Source organism: Gymnoscopelus microlampas (genome assembly GCF_963454915.1).
Source record: "Gymnoscopelus microlampas genome assembly, chromosome: 3".
Lineage (NCBI taxonomy): Eukaryota > Metazoa > Chordata > Actinopteri > Myctophiformes > Myctophidae > Gymnoscopelus > Gymnoscopelus microlampas.
In genome coordinates, this window is record NC_139940.1 from 5938204 (window position 1) to 5961947 (window position 23744).

Here is a 23744-nt window from a genome sequence, read left to right on the forward strand (position 1 = left end):
CAGATCTACAAGCTCACAACGCGTCGCATCGTGACGCGTTGTGAGCTTGTAGATCTGCTATTTTCAAATAGCCAATGCAGCCAGATCTGCAATCTTATCTGAATGACTATTAAAGCAGTTTGTTTAAATTGGTTTTAAAATGTTATATTTTCACAGGGATTATTTATTAGTGTGTTAGATATACATTTTGGAGTGGATGTGTCCAGATGCCTGTCAGACGGTCAGACAATGTTGCTCAGCAGGTCTAGGATGGAACAACTGCTCTCGACCAGACGTGAGATCTGAGCGGGCAGTACGCTGAAGTCAACGTCAGGATATATTGATAAATGCCAAAAGTTGGTGGTGATCTCACCGTACGCCCATTATGTGGTCTACACCGCGTTGATAAATGAGGGCCACTATGTGTATTTCATTCAAAGCTCAAATTATTTGAATGAATATAAACACAGTACAGTGTACAGTAGGGTTTGGTGGAGTATGCAGATGTTTACTTACATATAAAGGTGCCCAGACGAACACTCCAGAGTACACTGTTACAGCGAACGCTGAGCTCACTGTTGAGACCATGTAATGAAAGACACACGACACCACACCAAACAGGAGGAGCATCAGACCCACCATTATCTGCACTGCCTGCAAGGAAACGCACACAACATGTCAGGTAACTGGTCAACAGGGTAACTGGTCAAATGAAGCAATATTAACATGAGAGAACATTGTTGGCAATCAGGAACAAGGCGTGGTAAAACTTATTTTATTACTCCAGCAAGTAGGCTGACCTTTAGTAACAGCTTAGAAATGCATGATACGTGATTCCCAAAAGTATCACCTGTACTATGACTAAACTGTATAATGACACGCTAGGTTTCAACTGGTTACCTGTGTCTGTGGGGTTTATAAATATTTAACCAATGAAAAGTATTAACAAGAGCTTAAATAATAACAACATTGGCTCCACTGGAATGGTTCTTTTTTGTTCTCCATTTCCTGAAAAGCCATGGTTTTTGACATGCAAGCCTTCCACCCAACAGCGACAAAGGTATTCTCTATTTTCTATCAGTATATTCTGTACTGTTGTTATTCAGTGTAAGGGCACGGTCCCAACGCACTTTTATTTTACCTCTGTGGCGGAATCTGCCAATGCTTTGTCAATGCAAATGCGTGGATTCATGGAAAAAATGCGCAAGACCATGAATCCACGCATTTGCATTGACAGATTCCGCCCCAGAGGTAAAATAAAAGTGCAGTGGGGCCGCGCCCTAATGCATTGACCTCACCAAGACAGATTATTTGTATGTGTAAACCTGCCAATAACATTTTTATTATTCTGATACATACTGACTTATCAATAGGTCTTTCACCCGCAGTCACAAAACTAAAGGGAGTGTTAACACCGATCTGGTACTACCCACCCATAAAACAAACATGTGCAAATTCTCCCTCTACAGCAGTGGTTCTCAAACCTTTTTGGCTCAGGTCACCCCTGTAAATTACTTTTTCATCCACGGCACCCCTGAATTACATTGTTACTTACTTACTTATAGGACCCTCCATTTATGTCACATTACGGTACTTAAAAATGTAAATATTTCCGCCTAAGATACAGTATGTCATGAGGAAAACTTGAGAGAGTATCAATTTCCATTTGGGCAGGTTGAAAATAATTCCATACTTTTACGTTTCACATGGGTGGAACAGTCGTCAAAAATAGCAGATCTACAAGCTCACAACGCATCGCGTTGCGATGCGTTGTGAGCTGTAGATCGGCTATTTTTGACAAAGAGATTTGGTGTAGGTCCAAAAGTGATATGGATCAATTCCAAATATTATCAAAACATTCTGAGGCACCCCTGGACTGGTGTCACGGCACCCTAGGGTGCCACGGCACCCACTTTGAGAAACCCTGCTCTACAGCACCCAGATTTGGAATAGTCTAACTAACCCCATCCCTAAATATTTTTTTTTTAAATCAGCCCTGAAAATTCACCTTTCAGGAGGCCAAAAAAGGAGGTAGTACTATTTCCCCGTTAGACAGACGACCCCCCACCCCCACCCTTGTTAGTGTTATTATTGCTTTGACTCTCATTCCCCCCCTTATTGTTTGTACATATTTGAAATGTTGGTGCCACTATATATGACTATGAATTGAATACCAAGGACCTCAATGGAAACAAGTCCTCAAGGACTTTTTTGAACAGACCTTTTAGATAAAGTATTTTATATGTAACTGTGCTGTTTTACATTTTTGCCTAATAAAATATTCAATCAATCAATCAATCAATCAATCAATCAATCAATCAATCGATCACTCATGCAAAGAGGTCTGAAAAACAAATTGGTGTAACAAATTAACAAAAATGCTATCAACAATCTGTTTAAAAGCTCTAAACATGAGATTTCATATAAAATAAATAATTTCACAGTGATACTCTGATAAATACTGTAAAGTATATTTACCCCCAGAGCTTGTGGGCTTCTCCGTTTGAACTCCAATAGTCTGGTGTCCGGAACCGAGCCAGTGGGAATGTTCAGTACGTTACTAGACATACTGCTCGATGCTAATTGTATATTTATTGTATTCTGTCTGTTTTTAATTATTTTCTATTCTATTCTGTTCTTGGAGGACAGTAGTGTCTCGCTTCTATGAGAACATCAGACTGTATCGACATCCCTAAAATCCGCTGCTCTTCTACTTTATTACAGTACTCTGTTAATGATTACTGTAGGGAGTTACGGGAGTTATAGGGATCTAAATTTCTTCACTGTACTGTTATCAGTTCTGTTTTAATCAACCAATCTGCTTCACAACACTGGAATATTCTATTATAAAATGTTGACTTTCTTTTTTGTTTTACATCTGTACTGTAACACTCTGGTGTGCTGTGAGGTTACAAAGAAAATATTACTTACATAAAACAATCTACTTCAATGCCGTATCAACTTTATTATATGAGCCTATTAATACAGCAGTACAATAAAGCATAAACATAACATGTTCAATCACATTTAAAACATTTTTTTTTTCACATTCCATTTTTTTTGTACTCTTTTTTTTCCATTTTCAATTCTTTTTTTTAAATTGGCTGAAAACGGCTGTGGCTCAGGAGGTAGAGCAGGTCGTCCAATGATCCTTGGGTCGGCGGTTCGGATCCCGGCTCCTCCTGTCCACATGTCGAAGTGTCCTTGGGCAAGACACTGAACCCTACATTGCCTCCAATGATTCGGTCGGCGCTAGCTTGCCAGCATTGGCGTGTGAATGTGGGAAGTGAGGACGCTGGTGTTGACTGTTCGCCGCTTCACCTCCCAATGTATGAATGAATGAACCATTGTAAAGCGCTTTGAGCACTGGAAAAGCGCTATAAAAATGCAATTCATTATTAGTCAGTGCTCGCAGATAGGTTCTCCAGTAGTGCTGCACGATATATCGCATTACAAAAAGGCATTTAAATACAATTCAAAAAGAGAATGAAAAAATTAAACAGAAAAAATAATTAAAGTGCAGAAGAAAGTTAAATTATATTTAAAAAACACAGGCAGCAGCAAACAGAAAGATCATCAGCTTATTTTAAACACACAGAGAGTTGTAGCAGACCTGCAGTTTAGTGGGAGTTTGCTCCATAAAAACACAGCTTCTCCACGTTTAGCTGTGACTCTGGGAACTGAAAGCAGAGCTGTCCCAGATGACCTGAGAGGTCTGGATGGTTCATGATGTAGCACAAGATTATAAATGTATTTTTAAACCATTCAATGCTGTATAAACAAACAGTGTTTTGATTGAAATCAATTATTTGGCAGACAGTGAACCAGTGTAAAGATCTAAGAACTGGAGTGATTTGATCCATTCTCCTGGTATTAGTAAGGACTTAGGTTTTTCTAAATCTTTCTCAGACATAAGTCCTTTAAGCCTTGATCTTAAACTGATTATTTCTTCAATGCACTACTCAAAAAGATAACATGGGTTTTCTGACATTAACGTGTCCTTGTCTCCGAACAAACTCTCTGTAGTAATTGGCCCGTGTTCGGCGCAGGGAATCCGGGCGAGGCGGGTGATAGTGGTCATTGCACATACTGTACTCGGGCTGGGGCGGCACCTGTCAGCGGGGAGTGTTGGGCGGGAGGAGTAGAACGAAGGCTCTACATCCTCCCGGTGGGGGCTCCTCACTGGCAGGTGAGTCAGTAGGATACAACAGCAGTGACAACACAGAAATGTGTGTGGGGACAAATTAATTGGCATAACGACTAAATTGGGGAGAAAAAGAGGTAAACAATAATTGGCTATTCTAAATAAATAAAATAGACCAAAGAGTCCCTGAGATGTTAAAGACAGGGCAGCAGATGACGGACAACTTCAGATATTTACATACCACATTATATCTAGGCAACACTATCTGTTGGTTTCTGAATATAATGATATGGAATTTAACAGGGTGGATCTTCTTCCACTCCTGATACCACAGCCTTGAATATAGGGCGGGGCAGATTTAGCTGTTCAACACAGTAACACGGGCAGATTCTACAGGTCCATGTCATGTAGATTCTGTTTGTGTTCAGGTCTCACCAGGATCAGGGTCTATTAGCAGGAGGTGGCTTTGCAGCCAAACACGGACACACAGATGGAGATGATGAACACCAGCAGATTGAAGACACACTGTACACCCGCCACACCCATCGACAAGCTCTGGAACTGGAAACAAACGCATCATGTAAACAAACAAACATCATGTAAACAAACACATAACCACAATGGTCTGTTGTTTTGTTACTTTAGGAGCAGGGATACATTACAATATATGATAGTCTACATTTAAGAGTTTTGTGTATGAGGCCCAAAGCCTTTACAAAACAACATCTCTGCATTTGTTTACCAACACATGTAAACAAACACATCATGTGCACATTATGTAAACCAGTGGTCCATAATCAGGGTCTCATTAGGACCTGGTGAACCAAGTGAATGGAATGAACTAGCTGGTCAAACAGAGACCTAGCAGCAGTGTGGGTCAATTTAGTGAGTAAATAATAAAGTCCTACCATATAAGTAGAATAATAATAATGTACATCCCCATAATGTACATTCCGATATGGCCCATGGATCACCCCTGCAGCGTCCAGGCTGTAACAGATGATGGCAACACCTGACATCACAGCAGCCACAATATTCATCCCCATAGAACCTTTAATCTGAAACATAGAACAGCAGTATAAACAGCTAGTAACAAATGGAATGACTTGTAGAGAGCAGTAAGGGTGTGGTTGAGGGCGTGGCTTTACTGACCAGGCAGCTGTTCATTGACTTATCAGCAGCCACCGTTAATGACCCTGCAATGATGTACTGGGGGAGAAGAGAAACAACCAATCAGATAATGAAGAATTATGTTTCAAAATGAAACATTTATGACTCTTCTTACAAAACATAGGCCTACAGTTGCATTAAAATGAATCATGGCAGTATGGTTATTTGTGTGAATACTTACAGGCAATCAAATTCTGTTTAAATAATAGTTATGGTAATTAGTATGTACGTACTAACTTAGATACTGGAGAGTAAATACAGTATGTTTATTTCATTCAAAGATCAAATGATTTGAATGAATATAAACACAGTACAGTGTACAGTAGGGTTTGGTGGAGGATGCAGATGTTTGCTTACTAATAAAGGTGCCCAGACGAACACTCCAGAGATCACTGTGACAGATGGACCAGAGAAACACAACACCACACCAAACAGGAAGAGCAGCGCACCCACCATTATCTGCACTGTCTGCAAGGAAACACACACATCATGTCAACAGGTTAACAGGTCAAATGAAGCAATATTTACATGAGAGGGTGTGCTTAAGGGTGTGTACACACTGTACGATATTTGGTCCAATTATGCTGCCAGGGACCTTTTTTGCCAACAAACCCCTCGATCTGACGCAGATCGGGCTTTGATTGGTGACATGATGCTCGCTGTGTGTGAAAGGCTCTGCGAGAGGATCTACCCACGATAATAGCGTTCGCCGATGTGTTCCTGAGTGTTTCTAGATATCTAGCAGGTTTGATATTTGGCTCTGTCGCCGACTGGACATCATACAGTATCATATACAGTATGAACAGGGTTGCGATCACTCTGCGAGGAGATCCACGCCACAGCCAATGAGAGCACATTACAGCCACCGTGGCTATAGGGGATGGTCGCTGGACCTGACCACAACAAACAGTCCCTACCGCAATATTACCGTCCAGTCCTGTATTAAGTTAAACATTATGAAACAAAATGAGAGAGTGAGCGAGTGTGCTCGAGGGGGGGCTGTTTATTTATTTGAGAGTAATTGCACAGAGAGAGAGAGGGAGAGAGAGACAGAGAGAGAGCGAGAGAGAGAGAGCGAGAGAGAGCTCTGTGTGTGTGTGTGTGTGTGTGTGTGTGTGTGTGTGTGTGTCTGTGTGTGCAGCGTCACCAGCGTGTCTGAACAGTGTTGCCAGATTTTACAAGAGAAATAAGCAACTAGATCTATGAAAACAAGCCCAACAAAAGGGCCACATAGGCCACATGAGCACTTTAAACCTATATACAAATACATTGGATATTTGAAAATAGCCGAGCTACAAGCTCACAACATGTCGCAGCTATTTTCAAAGACAAATATTGGAAAAAAAATGAAAATTGTGGAATATTTTCCAAATCCACGCAAATCTTGTATTGGGGTCTACGGCACAACATATTTTCAGGGGGGGGGGGGGGGGGTCTGCGGACAAATGCATATTATGTGTTGTTTAAACCACTGGTTTAAAAAACCTTAGAAAACAAGGCTGAATAAGCAACTACACAAAAAAGCTCAAAAAAACGCAACCCTCAACAACTAATATTTACAAGCAACTCTACAGAAAAAATTATACAAAATAATAAGCGGACATGGCAACACTGTTTCTGAGTTGCATTGCACACTTTTAAGCTGGTTGACTTGTTTCTGAGAGAGAGAGAGAGAGAGAGAGAGAGAGAGAGAGAGAGAGAGAGAGAGAGAGAGAGAGAGACTTACAGAGAAATAGAGAATTCATTATTTAATGTCAATCATTAGCGTCCTGTCTCAGTCTCTCACATATCACGGGAGCCGTGCACGTTTTCATGAGACGTCGGTTAAAATGAATTGGAATAAAAACAAATGCATGTATCGGGTCTGGATAGCATCCTAGTGAACTATCCTACAGTGAGTAATCCCTGGTCGGCGATCAATCTACAGTATAGTGTGAAAACCACAACGATATATGACAGCCGATTTCAAGAAATAGACTCCTGTAGTGTGAAATCTGATAATGACTTGCCCAAAATAGGCGTGCTAAATGTCCAAACATACCTTCTCCTCACAGTTAATGCAAATGACTCATTTCAGCTTTTACTAGACTGTTACATGAAGTCAAACCCTGAATGAACATAAACTTTCTAATCCTCAATCTATCAAACATCTGCTCATCTATCAAAAATTGGTGTTACCCCCGACAGCAACTTCACACTAGACAAAAGCTGTTAATTTCTGTTAAGACTCTTAGCCAATGTAAAAGCCTAGCTACTTCCCCCCTAAACAACTGGAAATGTCTATCCATGTATTCATATACTCGAGGCTTGATTATTGCAACTCTCTGTAGTATTGAGCACTCAAGTGTTTGCAGCTGGTGCAAAATGGCTGCCCGTCTCCTCACTGGCATAAAAAAGCGAGACCATATAACTCAGAACCTTACGTCCCAGTCAGGGCTTTGAGGTCTGCTGACAAGTTGCTCCTGGAGGTTCCCAAAAGTAGACTAAAAAACAGTGGTGACCGTGCCTTTGCTGCTCTGAAACAGCCTACCCATTAGAAGTGCTCAGACTATTGGGGTTTTTAAATCTCTCCTCAAGACTCATTTAATTTAACTAGTTTTTAATGTTGTTTGAGTCTATAGGTTCCCAGATTAAGTGGTTAATTGTGTCTGTGGGTTTTATAACTACTGTACATAACCAATGAAAAGTATTAGCAAGAGGTTGTGACTAAATAATAAAAAACATTGGCTCCACTGGATCACAGGTTCTTTCTGTCTCTTCCTGAATTTTTTTGGACAGGTTTTGGACATACACGCTTTGCGCCTGACAGCGACCATATAATACATATAGGTTCTTCTATGTTTATGCTTATATTGAGTATATTCTAATTGGGTTCTCAACCTTTTCAGGCCGCGACCCCCAAAATAATGATATTATTTCCCGCGACCCCCCGCGTGCACGCGCGCGGTCCCGTTCGCGCGCGCGAACGGGACCGGGAACCTTATTTATAATTAAATAAGGTTATTTAATTATAATAGGTTATTTGATAATTGTTTATTTTCAAAACATTTTTGCAAAAAGTGGGTAAATTGAGTAAATTAACTGATAAAACATGAATTAATGATAACATAAAAACATATTTTGTAAAAAAAAAAAAAAAAAAAAAAAATCAAATTCACCAAAAAATCTGGCGACCCCCCCAAATTATTTGGCGACCCCCAGGTTTAGAACCACTATACTGTTGTTAGTCATTGTAATGTATGAACCTATGTGCAAACATACCTGGCAAAAATACTGACTTATCAATCAGCTGATCACTGTGGTCTAAAGTCTGTCTTTCACTCATAAAAAGAGGTTGATCTGAATTACAAATGAATGTATAACAAATTAACAATGTATAACAATGCTTATTCTGGACTATTTCTACGTTATTATTTTATTCTTTTGGAAAGGTTTTGCACAGAGACAAGAATGTTATCAACAATTTGTTTAAAAGCTCTAATCATGAGATTTCATATAAAATAAATAATTTCACAGTGATACTCTGATAAATACTGTAAAGTATATTTACCCCCAGAGCTTGTGGGGATGTCCGTTTGAACTTCAATAGTTTGGTGTCTGGACTGGACCCCAGAACCAACCCAGTCCCACCAGACTGCATTTGGACTGGAACCGACCCAGTCCCACCAGACTGCATTTGGACTGGAACCGACCCAGTCCCACCAGACTGCATTTGGACTGGAACCGACCCAGTCCCACCAGACTGCATTTGGACTGGAACCGACCCAGTCCCACCAGACTGCATTTGGACTGGAACCGATCCAGTCCCACCAGACTGCATTTGGACTGGAACCGACCCAGTCCCACCAGACTGCATTTGGACTGGAACCGACCCAGTCCCACCAGACTGCATTTGGACTGGAACCGATCCAGTCCCACCAGACTGCATTTGGACCAGAACGAACCCCGTCCCACCAGACTGCATTTGGACTGGAACCAGAGCCATGCCATTAGGAATGTTCGGTACGTTAGTAAGATCTTCATAAATCGCATCGTCTATCTCTTGGAGTTGAAGCTGTTCATAAGTGCCATCCACAGCCATTAGGACTTTAGTTGTTCTTTCAGGTACCTGATAAGATCAACCTCTTCACAACACACTGAAGACACTGTTCTAAAGTAGGCAGCACTGTTACATTTATATCACATATGAGAGCACCCCCCTCCACACGCACGCACGCACGCACGCACGCACGCACGCACGCACGCACGCACGCACGCACGCACGCACGCACACACACACACACACACACACACACACACACACACAGACACACACACACACACACACACACACACACACACACACACACACACACACACACACACACACACACACACATATATCCTCTTCTTTGCTAGGCTCTGATGTGGTGTAACGCCTATTCAGACGAATGTGCCAGTGCAAAAAAAGAAAAAAAGCCCTTGATATTAATCTGGCCATGCCAGGCTGGATGAGGCCCCTTGCAAAGGTTCCCAGGCATGCATGTAAATTATTTAGCCTGTAATACTTAGCATGTTGACCTAAAGTTTGACATTGTTGAGTGCTTCTACCATTTCCATATTGCTAACAAGGGTCCATGATCAGAGAGAGAGAGAGAGTAATGCTCAACATGTTCTGTGGCCTTTTGTTTTTTGGAGAAAAAGAGTAATTCATGTGAGAATAGCATTTATGTGGGTGGAAGTAAAAGCACAACCTTGGATTAATCTCTCCACACATCTAGACCAAGTTTTATAATAATGTTATATACTGTATATTGAATTAACCAAACTATATATATATATATATACACATGATATATACATGTATATGATTTATATTTTCATATGCAGTACATTGTGTTTGAAATGTTTTTTTGCCATATTAATCTAAAAAAAACATTAGTCTGAATTTCAGACAAAGCCAAACACAAAAAAAAAGCCAAAGGTTTGTTTCCATTGTGGTTCATTAATCATTCAACACTCAAACAATTGGACAAAACAACAACACAAAAAAACAACTACACAAAAACATCCAAATAAAAATCCAAATATACACGGTCATAAAGTAACAAGTTGTCATCTTGTTCAAATGTCTGCATAAAATGGAGGGATTTTCCATTCTACGCCTCTGTTCAGAGATGTGGTCGACTTTGATTGGCCAACCAGATCTGTTTGAGTTTGGTAAATGCCTTATTTAGGTCAAATAGACCACCTATTCTTTGCCTCCTCCTATGACGTTGCATGCAAACATACTTGTTGAAGTATTGGTCTGTGGAGTTGATTTAGAACAACCGATTTCTGAACAACTATGACCTCTCATTTTGAAGAAAAAAATATTCCCATATTGTAAAATCATTGGGATCACAGAAAAATACATGGTAAACTGTCATATTTCCCCCCTTCCCACCCCCCCCCCCGGGCTCTTTTTTTTTCACTCCCCCTAAGCACTGGCAGGGTTCGGGAGTAGTGCTTTTTGCTCATCCCGCTCAGTAGCAACAGGAATCTCACAGCAGAATCCAAACTTTTTGTTAAAGATGCATTTCAAATTTGATGGTGGTTTAATACAGCATGTATTGTGGGTTGTCACTGATTTTGCCTGATGAGTTATGAACAATACAAACGTGCTGTTTTGGAAGCTATAAAGTTGCTTAAGGAGGTTGCGTGTGAAAGCGTACATGATTCTAATTATAGCCTTTCTGCTAAAAACCACAAAGTCCTCTGCAGTAGAAGACGCATTACGGTGAAGCACAGTAAAGATGAACTAAGATGAATAGGACCTGATGAAGCGTCCTGTTTGAGGTACAGACCAATCTTCCTGTCCTCGCTTAACCTCAGTTTCCACTGAACTGTGTAACCACACATAAGAACAGAAACTTTCAGCTGAGACTGAAAGGTTAAGATTTATTATCGCAAAATACGCGACAGTAAGGTTGTTTTTTCCTTACCATACTGTATGTAGAAACTTGTGAAATGGGACATTGTGATATAATGAGTACTTTTACTTTTAGCACTTTAGTATATTTTTATGCCAATACTTTTGTACTTTTACTCAAGTACATTTTGAATACTGGTACTTTTACTCATACCAGAGTATTTCTACATTGTGGTTTTACTTTAGTACATTTTGAATGCTATTTCTACATTGTGGTATTGCTACTTTTACTTAAGTACAAAATGTGAGTACTTCTTCCACCTCTGACTGCGAACAGCTCCATCTACGAACATGAACACATAGAAAGGGATGCTAGTACTGTATAAGTACAGTACCTGAGCCTGAAAGAGGCAGATCTGAGAACTGCACGTGATTTGTGGCCTTTTCTGCAGTGTGCCGTGAGATGCAAGGGTCTTTCTTGATTTCATCATCATGTAGAATGCCATTTTGAAGCAACTTTTAGGAGCTATAGAATAGACACGAGCTGTGGTTTCTGTCCCAATGTTTGCTTGTACCAAATAAACATTGTCACACCAGTGCCATTCCCATATAGAAGCATCGCAAAGTTACAGTGTCCTCAACACTAGCTGGTGTCAGACAGGCTGAGACTGATTTCAGATGAACTGCTGTAAACATACAGACCAATTTCAGATTTAACCATGAATTAAAATGTAAAAAACACAATTCATGCACCGTACTGCATGAGCACCTGTTACATGCTCTGGCAAATGAATATTTCAGTGTCTCGCTTTCACCATGATATATCAACGTCACTAATGTGAAAACCACATTCTCTTGTTCTTTTGAACGTCTATCGTCTCTGCTACGCTGTGAGATGTTGTGACCTTGAGGTTGCAGACCAGTCTTCCTGTTCTCGCTTGACTTTAGTTTCCAGCAATGGAAACAACAACCGTGACTAAACCACACGTGTGAGAACACACACTTTCAGATGACACTTGGTTGAGCTTGTAAGGCGCAAACGGCATCAATATTTATGATCAGAAGAAACTATATATATTGACATGTGAGAGTCTTGAGTACATTTGTATCGATGCTGTATGTGTGTGAGATGTCAGACTGAAAACCTGCCTACCCTAATGTGCAATAGCACACAAGACTAATGAATTAATTAATATTGTACTTTGTACCATTATGAATTGTAAGATGTTCTTAAGCTTTCAGGTCTGTAATCAAGCAAACATTGAATGATGGCTAAAGTTAAAATCCATGTGAATATTTACCTTGATATTTGTGGGCCATGAGGATATTGCAAGTGGGCCCCCAAATAGTTGGCAAAATAACAAAGATTTTAATGACAAAATAACATTAATATAAATGTGTATATATATATATATGTTAACAATGTCAATGTATTTGTAAAGGAACTTAACCCATTCAATCCGGGAACGCATCTGTGTCATTTTAGATTTTATCTATAAACATTATTTTATACTTTGGCTATTCAAAAATAGCAGATCTACAAGCGCTATGAGCTTGCAGATCTGCTATTTTTCAAAAAATCTTGAAAATGTGTGCAAATCTTTGAAGACATTTGTAGATGTATACTACTGTTATGACCCTGGGGTCATACGTATATTTTCCTGTGTGGTGTTGCTCTGTGTATTGTTTTTCTTCCCTCATTGGTGTGTGTGATTGAGTAGTGACTACTAGTGATGAGTGGCTGATTGACTACCAGCTGGTGTGAGTGGTGACTGAGTGGTGTCTGAATGTGAGTGGCTAACTACTAGGTGCAGCCTGATGGTTATTGGCTCCTGTGTTTGTGGACTGCACTATAGACGGATTTCCGCGCGACGTCACAGAGCAGAATGCGCAATCTGCGCATGCCCGGGTGAAAGGCGCGTTCGAAAATACAGCCCTGAGCGGCAGTGAGCGCACTGGCCAATACAAACTAATAGGCGAGTGTGCTCCGGTGCGTAATTTCCAAACGCACCCATAGGCTTCCCCCTCCTCTGCGCGGTCATATTCCTCTCATGTTTACTAACAGGAAACCCGTCTATAAAGCTGCCTGTCCCTTCAAGCACCAGTACTGTGTCCTTACAATGGGTTAAACTTGTGCTGTATACTGTAATGCCTTGGGTGTGTAGGGGTGGATGACCTCTCTTTTTGTTATATATATTTTGACATTAGGTTAGATATTTATATTTTTGGTTTGGGTAAGAGTAGGAGTTTTGTATTTAGGATGTTATGGTCCCACCCTGAGGTAATGTTTTAAATATAATATAAAATATATTAGACTAGACACTTGGGATATTAAAACCTGTGTGGCCTGGTTCTTTGGGGACTGGGAAGAGTCCATCCTTTATGTTACACCTAGTCTGGGTCGTAACGACTACCGTAGTTCCATTGACCCAATCGATTGATCATTAAAATAAGCATGCAATGAAAATGCATGCAAAATGCAAAAGCTTTTTGAGATGTTCAGATGGGCTCTGGTCCAGAAAAGGTTGAACCACACCTTTAAGGGCTGCTTTCAAGCCAAATCAGAACTTTAAATTGTTTAATATTGTAAAGTGAATTAAGGAAGGGAAGCACTATTGAACTAGGATATTCTGATTGGGAATATGGACGGAATACAGTAAGGACCCTGGACCTTCAAGTATACACCCCAAGTGTATTCAAACTGTTTTATTGTTATTATTCTTATTCTTATTAGGAATAAAGACAAAACAAGAGCATGTGGTTTCTTTTTTTTTTTGCGTGTGAGAGCGGCTGACCCGCTCACCCGCAGCCCGCATAATTGCCTCTGAAATCCTGACTCGACCCACCCGCGTCGCGGGTTTACGGGTCGGCCCGCTCATCACTACTACTCAGTATGTCTGAAAGTCCGTTCCTTGAAATGAGTTTGAGAAACACTGTGCCAGAAGGCCACTAGGTCGCTAGATGGCGCCAGTATGCCGCTAATCGGTTCCTGGTTGGCAATGCACGTTGTTTCCACTTGATCCACTCCCTCCCTCCCCCTTCTGTCTCTCTCTCTCTCTCTCTCTCTCTTTCTCTCTCTTTCCTGGCTCCTTGGCTTGGCAGATATCACTGACGGGCAACGTGCGCGATGACAGTACGGTTTTAACCCCATAGACATATAAAGGTAGACGCCTCCTCCGGCTCTGAGGCGTCTGTATCCCGGGCGCCGTATTGGAGGGGGCAAGCTTCCGCGTGCGTCACAGAAGGGGGTGTTCGTAAGGCCAATCAGAGGCAGGTGGGGGCGGGTCTTTTCGTAACCCAGCCCTTAACCCTTTAAGAGGCAGCCGCGCAGCAACTAGTCAGTTAGACACGCTGTGATTGGCCAGTAGTCAACGCGCTGTGATTGGCCAGTAGTCAACGCGCTGTGATTGTCCAGTAGTCACTTTGAGTGACTACTGATTTTGAGCAAAACTTATTTACTCGGTCAGGGGGCCTTTTTGTTTTTTGAACTTGGCGTAGAAAAGGAATTATCCATAGGCCCCCTGACCTTACTCCTACCCCCATCTTATTTAACATTCATAATCCATATAAACAATTACAAATGTAACATATCAAACAATTACAAATGTAACATATCAAACAATTACAAATGTAACATATCAAACAATTACAAATGTAACATATCAAACAATTACAAATGTAACATATCAGCCATGGTCGCCATGGTCGTGGTCCCAAGTCCCCAAGGTATGGACTAGTACAGTATATCATTGTTTATCAGTTCATGTATGTTTTTGTATTAATAATCTAAACAGGCAAAGTAACAAAGTGGTCAAATTATTGTAGGCAAGACAGGTTTGAATGGCACATTAAAATACAATAACAATTGAGCCACTAAGACAGAAACTTAAGAATGCAAAAATAAATTACAACAAACTCATTACAAAAGGGCATTTAAATACAATTCAAAAAGAGAATGAAAAAATGAAACCGAACAAATAACAGGCAGCAGCAAACAGAAAGATCATCAGCTTATTTAACACACAGAGAGTTGTAGCAGACCTGCAGTTTTGTGGGAGTTTGTTCCATAAAAACACAGCTTCTCCACGTTTAGCTGTGACTCTGGGAACAGAAAGCAGAGCTGTCCCAGATGACCTGAGAGGTCTGGATGGTTCATGATGTAGCACAAGATCATAAATGTATTTTTAAACCATTCAATGCTGTATAAACCAACAGTGTTTTGATAGATTTTTTTTTGACAGACAGGGAGCCAGGGTCAAGATCTAATAACTGGAGTGATATGATCCATTCTCTTGGTATTAATAAGGACAAACAGAAGTCCTTTAAGCCTTGATATATTCTAAAGATGATTATTTCTTCAGTGTGCTACTCAAAAAGATGAATTGGGTATTCTGACATTAAAATGTATTTTCTGTTGACTAAGGAGTTGTAGAGACCCTTGTCTCTGAACAAACTCTCTCTTAATTAAATGACACTTTTAGTTTTATTCTATGTATTTATTTGTATTGAGTTGTTGACGTGCAGGTCTTATACCATCCCACAGCCTTGTGATGAACCACCTTCTGGAAAGGAATGAGATTAGAAGCTCAATAAGGTTGGATATCACATGTTTCCTTGATGGAATGGATCTTTATAAAAGGTCATTCATCGTGCAAGATTCAATTGTTTCGTCATTAACATTGTAATTAATGAAGTGTAGGAAGGCGGGGCATATAGCAGATGGTTTGGCCAGTGACATTATTGTACTACCTTCAAGGGATATTTCACTTTCAAAACAAATGTGGGTAATTTTATAGTCTACTTTTTAAGTTGCTTGATTCAGTATTTAGATATTTCATATTCATTCTATGAGACACGCCCTCTTCCTATATAAACCCATTATAACATCAAACTCCATTTTTAAACATTTTCATTAATTTTCATCAAAAACACCCATCCTTGGTTCTGGTGACTCATCCTGCCCTCCTAATACGTGAGGGGCCGTGTTTTTCTGATTACTTTTTAATTTTAATTTTTTTAATTTTCCCGAAAAAAACTATAAAAAATAAATGAAAAAAGTAATTTAAAAAAACACGGTCTCCTCACGTATTAGAAGGAGAATATCAGTCACCAGAACCAAGGACGGGTGTTTCCGATTAATCTAACATGGTTAAAATGGAGTTTGAAGTTACAATAGGATTTGTATAGGAAAGGGGCGTGTCTGATAAAATTAATATCAAATATCTAAATACTGAATCAAGCAACATAAAAACTGTCCGGGGTGCTCCCAAAAGCCTGAGTAGACAATAAAATGACCCAAATGTTTTTTGAAAGTGAAATATCCCTTTAAGGTAAATAATAAAGACACAGAACAGACCAAAGTCCCTGAGATGTTAAAGACAGGGCAATAGATGAAGGACAACTTCAGATATTTACATATCACAATATATCTAGACAACAATATCTGTTGTTTTCTGAATATAATGATATGGAATTTAACAGGGTGGATCTTCTTCCACTCCTGATACAACAGCGGTGAATATGGGAAACGTGGGGGTGGGGCAAATTTAGCTGTTCAACAGTGTGATGGTCCATCACGGTAACACAGGCTGATTCTACAGGTCCATGTCATGTAGATTGTGTTTGTGTTCAGGTCTCACCAGGATCGGGGTCTGTGTCAGCACTGCAGGTGGCTTTGCAGCCAAAAGCGGACAGACGAATGGAAATGATGAACACCAGCAGATTGAAGACACACTGCATACCCGACACACCCATCGACAAGCTCTGGAAACAACGCATCATATAAACAAACAAACATCATGTAAACAAACACATAACCACAATGGTCTGTTGGTTTGTACTTAGGAGCAGGGATACATTACAATATACGATAGTATACATTTAAGAGTTTAATGTATGAGGCCCAAAGCCTTTACAAAACAACATCTCTGCATTTGTAGAAAACCAACAAAAGTAAACAAACACATCATGTAAACAAAACACATTATGTAAACCAGTGGTCTAATCAGGGTCTCATTATGACCTGGTGAACCAGGTGAATGGAATGAACTAGCTGGTCAAACAGAGACCTAGCAGCAGTGTGGGTCAATTCAGTGAGTAAATAATAAAGTCCTACCGAATAATAAGGCATCACCCCTAAAGCGTCCATGCCGTAAAGGAGGATGGCAACACCTGACATCACAGCAGCCACAATGTTCATCCCCATAGAACCTTTAATCTGAAACATAGAACAGCAATAGAATAAACAACTAGTAACGAATGGAATGACTTGTAGAGCGTAGTAAGGGTGTGGTCGAGGGCGTGGCTTACTGACCATGCAGCGACTCATCAGCCTATCAGCAGCCACCGTTAATGACCCTGCAATGATGTACTGGGGGAGAAGAGAAACAACCAATCAGATAATGAAGATTTATGTTTCAAAATAAAACATAATGACTCTCCTTACAAAACATACAGTAGCATTAAAATGAATCATGGCAGTATGGTTATATGTGTGAATACTTACAGGCACTCAAATCCTGTTTAAATTATAGTTAGGATAATTAGTATGTATTAACTTAGATACTTAGAGAGTAAGTACAGTATGAGTATTTCATTCAAGCTCAAATTATTTTAATGAATATAAACACAGTACAGTGTAGGGTTTGGTGGAGGATGCAGATGTTTGCTTACAAATAAAGGTGCCCAGAAGAACACTCCACTCCACATTGTTAAAGCGAAACCATAGTAACACTCCACCACACCAAACAGGAAGAGCAGCACACCCACCATTATCTGCACTGTCTGCAAGGAAACACACACAACAGGTCAACAGGTTAACAGGTCAATTGAAGCAATATGGCAGTCTTTACTGTAGGCAAGGTTAGACCAGTGTTTATCAACCGCGGTAGATGGTACACTTTTGTACCGCGGGAACTTGCGAGGTTGTACCGTGAGCTTTGAAGAACGTGTGAAACCAGCCCCTCGAGAACAATAGCGCGTCCGTCAATCGATACGGCCGTCATCCGGACCGTTTCACACTCAACCACGCCCGAGTCCATTCAGTGTAGCCGCTACACTGAATATTTGCATTCCTATGGGTGATCACTGTGATCATCACCCATAGGAATGCAAATATGTTGTTAATATTACTGTATAAAAGGGGCACAGGGTACATGCTTTGGCACTCAGTATTATTACTACAAGATGATGAGAGCTCCACCAGCAAAGAAGAGATGCACCCAGGGCCAGAAGACGCTAAATTTCGCCGTCATCAGCAAGACATTGCCGCTGCCAGATCCTCCTGCAAGCAGCGCTGCCGGTGTGTCCGGGCCACCGCGACCTGCCAACGAGCTGGCCGCACAGGGCAGCTGCAACAGCAGCACACACAACAGCGCCGCCGCCAGCGTCCTCGCCGTGCCGCCGGGAACAACAACGGCGACAAGCAAGACGACTACAGCCAGACTGTACCGTGATGACTACATCAAGTTTGGCTTCACTTTTATGGGGGACCCAAATCCTATTCCACTGTGCATCGTGTGCGGAGACAAGCTCGTAAACAGTGCTATGGTTCCCAGTAAGATGAAACGTCACCTTGAGGCCCACCATGGAGAAATCGCCACAAAGGACAAAGACTATTTTGTGAGTTTGAAAGCTACTAAGGCGAGACAGAACGCAAAACAGACAACTGCATTGTTACGCAGTAGTTTTTAGTTCAAGGTTTCTTTATTATGACATCAAAGCAAAACAAGTTGTTTCCAAGTATATTTCCAAAAATAAATCGGTGAAACTGAGGCACTGTCTCTTTCCTTTTTTTTCATCTTCTCCATTCATTGCACTGACCCAAGTTTATATATTTGTAGGCCAAAGACATTTTGTAATGTTCAAGGTTTCTTTATTACATCTTGTGTACATGAGAGTAATTATATATATATATATATATATATATATATATATATATATATATATATATATATATATATATATATATACGCACCATATATCTAGGTGTACCCTGGGATATTTTGGCTAAGCCAGGTGTACCTTGGCACCAAAAAGGTTGATAAACACTGGGTTAGACGACCGCCTGTGGCCTCAAAAGTCAGGAGGCCTCATGAGATTTACCCAAATTATTATCTTTAAAATATAAATAAACTGTTTTTCATTCCATTTGAGGCCCCTCAAAAATCCTGTGTGAAAATGCCACAACAAGACCGCTTATTTTATAATATTCACTTCATTTCACTCTGAGCCCCAACCCCCCTCAGTTCAGACTGCAATGGTCTATTCCATATGCCACCGGCCAATTGCAAGCCGAGCTGCCCAGAAAGTCACGTCACATTTAGTGTTGCCAGATTGAAAGAGAAATAAGCAAGTCTAGGAAAACCAGCCCAAAAACAAGCCTAAAAGAAGCGGCCTGCACATGAGCACTTTAAACCTGGGCTATACATGAGCTATTTAAAAAACTTCAACCTACTAATATTTACAAGCAACTTAAGAGAAAAAGCCTCAAAAAATTGCTTATAATAAACGGACCTGGCAACACTGGTCACATTCTAGGAAATAACTCACTCACTAACTGCTTGTGGGTGTGTTAGTTGGAGAGTGAAGACAAGACGAGACGAGACGAGACAGTCACAGAGAGACAAAGAGACAGAAAGTGAGAGATTCACCGGCCGATTGTGAAAAATTATGAAAAAAACACTTTGATAGTTGTGCACAAAAACAGAGGAAGAAGGAGGAAAATAAGAAGTTCATGAATACCCCCCCCCCCCCCCCCCCCCCCCCTTCACACTACAAACATTCCACTCTGGGTACAAACACACTTGTCCGTTTTTGTCCGTTTGCAACCGTACCGACGGCCGGAAGTCCCATCCACTCCCATGTTAAAAAAAAACGGATAAAACGGACGCGATCCGGTCCGGAAAAAGCACATCCGGTTTCCGCAACACATTTGTATACATAACAAAATTGCCGGATCCGGAACAAGAGCTTCCGTTTCGTAGCGACCCGTTTTCCGCCAGCAAACGGACAAGTGTGTTTGTACCCACTGTCGTCAAAAGCCGTTTCTTTCAGTTAAGACTCTTAGCCAATTAAGGTAAAAGCCGAGCTACTTCCCCCCTAAACAACTGGAAATGTCTATCCATGCCTTCATATACTCGAGGCTTGATTATTGCAGCTCTCTCTATACAGGTATTGAGCAGTCCGTACTCAAGATTTTGCAGCTGGTGCAAAATGGCTCTCCTCACTGGCATAAAAAAGAGAGACCAAATAACTCAGAATTATTTATTTATTTATTTGTTTTAAAATCTTTACATGGGCTGGCTCCTCCTTACCTCGCTGTTACGCCCCAGTCAGGGCTCTGAGGTCTGCTGACAAGTTGCTCCAGGAGTTTCCCAAAAGTAGACTAAAAACCAGGGGTGACCGTGCCTTTGCTGCTCTGGAACAGCCTACCCCTTCCCATTAGAAGTGCTCAGACTATTGGGGTTTTTAGATATCTGCTCAGGACTCATTTCTTTTCTCTAGCTTTTAATGTTGTTTGAGTCTATAGGTTCCCAGATTGTATTTAAAGTGGTTAAGTGTGTCTGTGGGTTTTATAACTACTGTACATAACCAATGAAAAGTATTAACAGGAGCTTGTGACTAACTAATAACAACATTGGCTCCACTGGATCACAGGTTCTTTCTTTCACTTCCTGTAAAGTTATGGTTTTGGACATACACGCTTTCCGCCTGACAGCGACAATAAAATACATATAGACCCCTTAACAGACGACGTCACACTGATAAGAACCAGAATGCGTGCAACCAGTATGCGTGCAATGAAACCCATTCTATCAGGTATCGCTAGGACGCGCCTCACTAGCAAACACAGAAGAGGGGGTTGGGGTGTGCTGAAACCAGCGCGCCCCGAAACAACAGGTTGGGAATTGATTGCGTGAAACAATCACCTGTGCGTCCAGTCTCAATGTTAGTAAACAAATAATTGGTCTATTGGTTCTTCTATGTGTATGCTTATATTGAGTATATTCTAATATATACTCTATACTCTATAATCTATATGTTGTTAGTCAGTGTAATGTATGAACCTATGTGCAAACATACCTGGCAAAAATACTGATTTATAAATCTGAATTACAAATTAACAATGTATAACAATGCTTGGTCTGTGACTACTTATAAGTTATTATTTTATTATTTTGAGAAGGTTTTACACAGAGACAAAAATGTTATCAACAATCTGTTTAAAAGCTCTAATCGTGAGATTTCATTTAAAATAAATAATTTCACAGTGATACTCTGATAAATACTTTAAAGTATATTTACCCCCAGAGCTTGTGGGGATGTCCGTTTGAACTTCAATAGTCTGGTGTCTGGACTGGACCCCAGAACCGACCCAGTCCCACCAGACTGCATTTGGACTGGAACCGAACCAGTCCCACCAGACTGCTTTTGGACCAGAACGAACCCCGTCCCACCAGACTGTATTTGGACTGGAACCAGAACCAAGCCATTAGGAATGTTCGGTACGTTAGTAAGATCTTCATAAGTCGCATCGTCTATCTCTTGGAGTTGAAGCTGGTCATAAGTTCCATCGTCAGCCATTAGGACTTTAGTTGTTCTTTCAGGTACCTGATAAGATCAACCTCTTCACAACACACTGAAGACACTGTTCTAAACGTAGGCAGCACTACTTAAATTTATATCACATATGAGAGCACTCCCCCTCCAACCCCCCCCCCCCCCCCCCCCGACACACACACACACACACACACACACACACACACACACACACACACACACACACACACACACACACACACACACAGTTTGGACATTTGGCACATACACACACACACACACTTCCCCTCTCCTTTGCTAGACTCTGTGGCGTAACGCACATTATTTTCTGATGAACTTAGCAGTTTCTCATGAATATAAACCACAACCACAATGCGTAGGCTGTACTGACGGAAGTTAGAAGTGACAGACTAGAAGCGAAAAATGTCTATTGAAAAAATATTACTTTCACATTTTTTTATTTGGACTGCATTTACTTTATTGTCTTTAAGCTAGAGCTTTTTTTTGTCTTTTTGGCCATTCAAATGTGCTTTCATCAATAAGGACCAACAATAATAAAAATTGTAAAAATAATAATAATTGAAATAAATAATTAAAGTTCAATAAAAAACGTGCTCAACAGGGTTGCTTTGAGTGATGAATGATATCTAAAGTTGAGGCAGAAAATCAAACCCTGTTGAGGCCTGGAAACCAGACGAATCTGCCAGTGCAAAAGAACAAAGCCCTTGATATTAGTCTGGCCATGCCAGGGCCAGGGTAGCTGAAGCCCCTTGCAAAGGTTCTCAGACATGCATGCAATTTATTTAGCCTGCTATACTTGAGGAGCAGCATGTTGACCTAAAGTTTGACATTGTTTAAGGACATTAAGCACGCAATGACACATTTTCGGGTTATTTGGGTTTTGGGGCCTAAAAGTATAGTAATTGTTTGGTGCCATTTTGAAATTGCAGCCCCTGCCTCTCCAAATCCCTCTGCACGTCCCTGTATAGCAACATAGGTTTTTCAGAAATGTCCAGTTTTACACTGGAGTCCTTAGTGTCTACAGGGCACAGGTTCCCCCGTGACAGTTTCTTTAAGGCATGATGATGATGATGATGATGATCATGATGATGATGATCATGATGATGGCATTATTCTATTAACTCCCAAAGGAGAAATTCACATGTGATTAATGTGTTAATTTAACACATGGGGTGCCAGTTTTTTTTTTTAAACAGAGTACACTGAGTGCCAGGATTTTTAACCATTTTCTAACCTTTCTCAAGTAGTCACAAAATATTTTCAGTGATCACCGTCCTCACGATGAACCCCTCATTACAGACATAGAGGTCTCGTACAATCGGGGAAAAAAACTTAAAAACATTCGGTAATCCGTTCCATAGTTGCAGCCAGTTGAAAATAGTCGAAAATACATAGTAAAAACAAAAAGTACACAGGAGCCGAGATACAGGCTTTTGAAGTCATAAGTTAACCAGGAAGTGGATTAGAGTCTAAATCTTCGAAAAATTATATCTCCTGGTGCTGTGAAGGAAAAAAAAAACTGCTCCGCCTCCAAGTAGGTCAGTAGCTCCTGATTACGCCCAATGAATGGTCTGACAAATCGCGGGTAGGTCCGTATATCGCCTACTCGTCGCCTACTCGCCCATTCAATGGTCTGATAAAACGTGATAATCTCCCATTCAATGCGTTGATAGCATTCGAAGCCGGTGTTTTGTGACGGTATTAACTACCCTAGACACGGGGAGGCTTGATTCTTAAGTGTAGTTGTTTATTTTATGTCTTTTAAAGCAGTGGTTCCCACATTTTTCTCATGTCAAGGACCCCCAGATTAATATGTATTTGTCCGCGGACCCCCATCTGAAAATAATTTGTGCCAGGGACCCCCATACAAAATTAGTTGAACAACATTAACCCTACATACATTGGCTATTTGAAAATAGCCAATCTACAAGCAAGCTCACAACTTGATGCGATGTGATGCGTTGTGAGCTAGTAGATCTG

General features: G+C 40.7%; 1 protein-coding gene across 3 annotated transcripts in view; it reads right to left on the minus strand.

Annotated features, from left to right (window-relative positions):
* Positions 1–21817, minus strand: part of LOC311042207 (membrane-spanning 4-domains subfamily A member 12-like) — an 81496-nt gene extending 59679 nt beyond the window's left edge. The window contains exons 1-6 of one of the 3 annotated variants that reach the window (XM_084052796.1): positions 21489–21817; positions 17856–17966; positions 17497–17553; positions 17299–17400; positions 16823–16946; positions 15610–15745 (exon numbers count right to left, since the gene is read on the minus strand). In XM_084052796.1, coding sequence (XP_083908922.1) covers positions 15711–15745; positions 16823–16946; positions 17299–17400; positions 17497–17553; positions 17856–17966; positions 21489–21767 — 708 coding nt within the window. In that variant the 5' untranslated portion in view covers positions 21768–21817 and the 3' untranslated portion in view covers positions 15610–15710. Of the gene's footprint in view, positions 1–5650; positions 5762–8843; positions 9085–15609; positions 15746–16822; positions 16947–17298; positions 17401–17496; positions 17554–17855; positions 17967–21488 lie in introns of those variants that run through there. The other 2 variants (XM_084052794.1, XM_084052793.1) reach the window with 2 other exon arrangements.
* Between the last annotated feature and the right edge of the window lie 1927 nt (positions 21818–23744).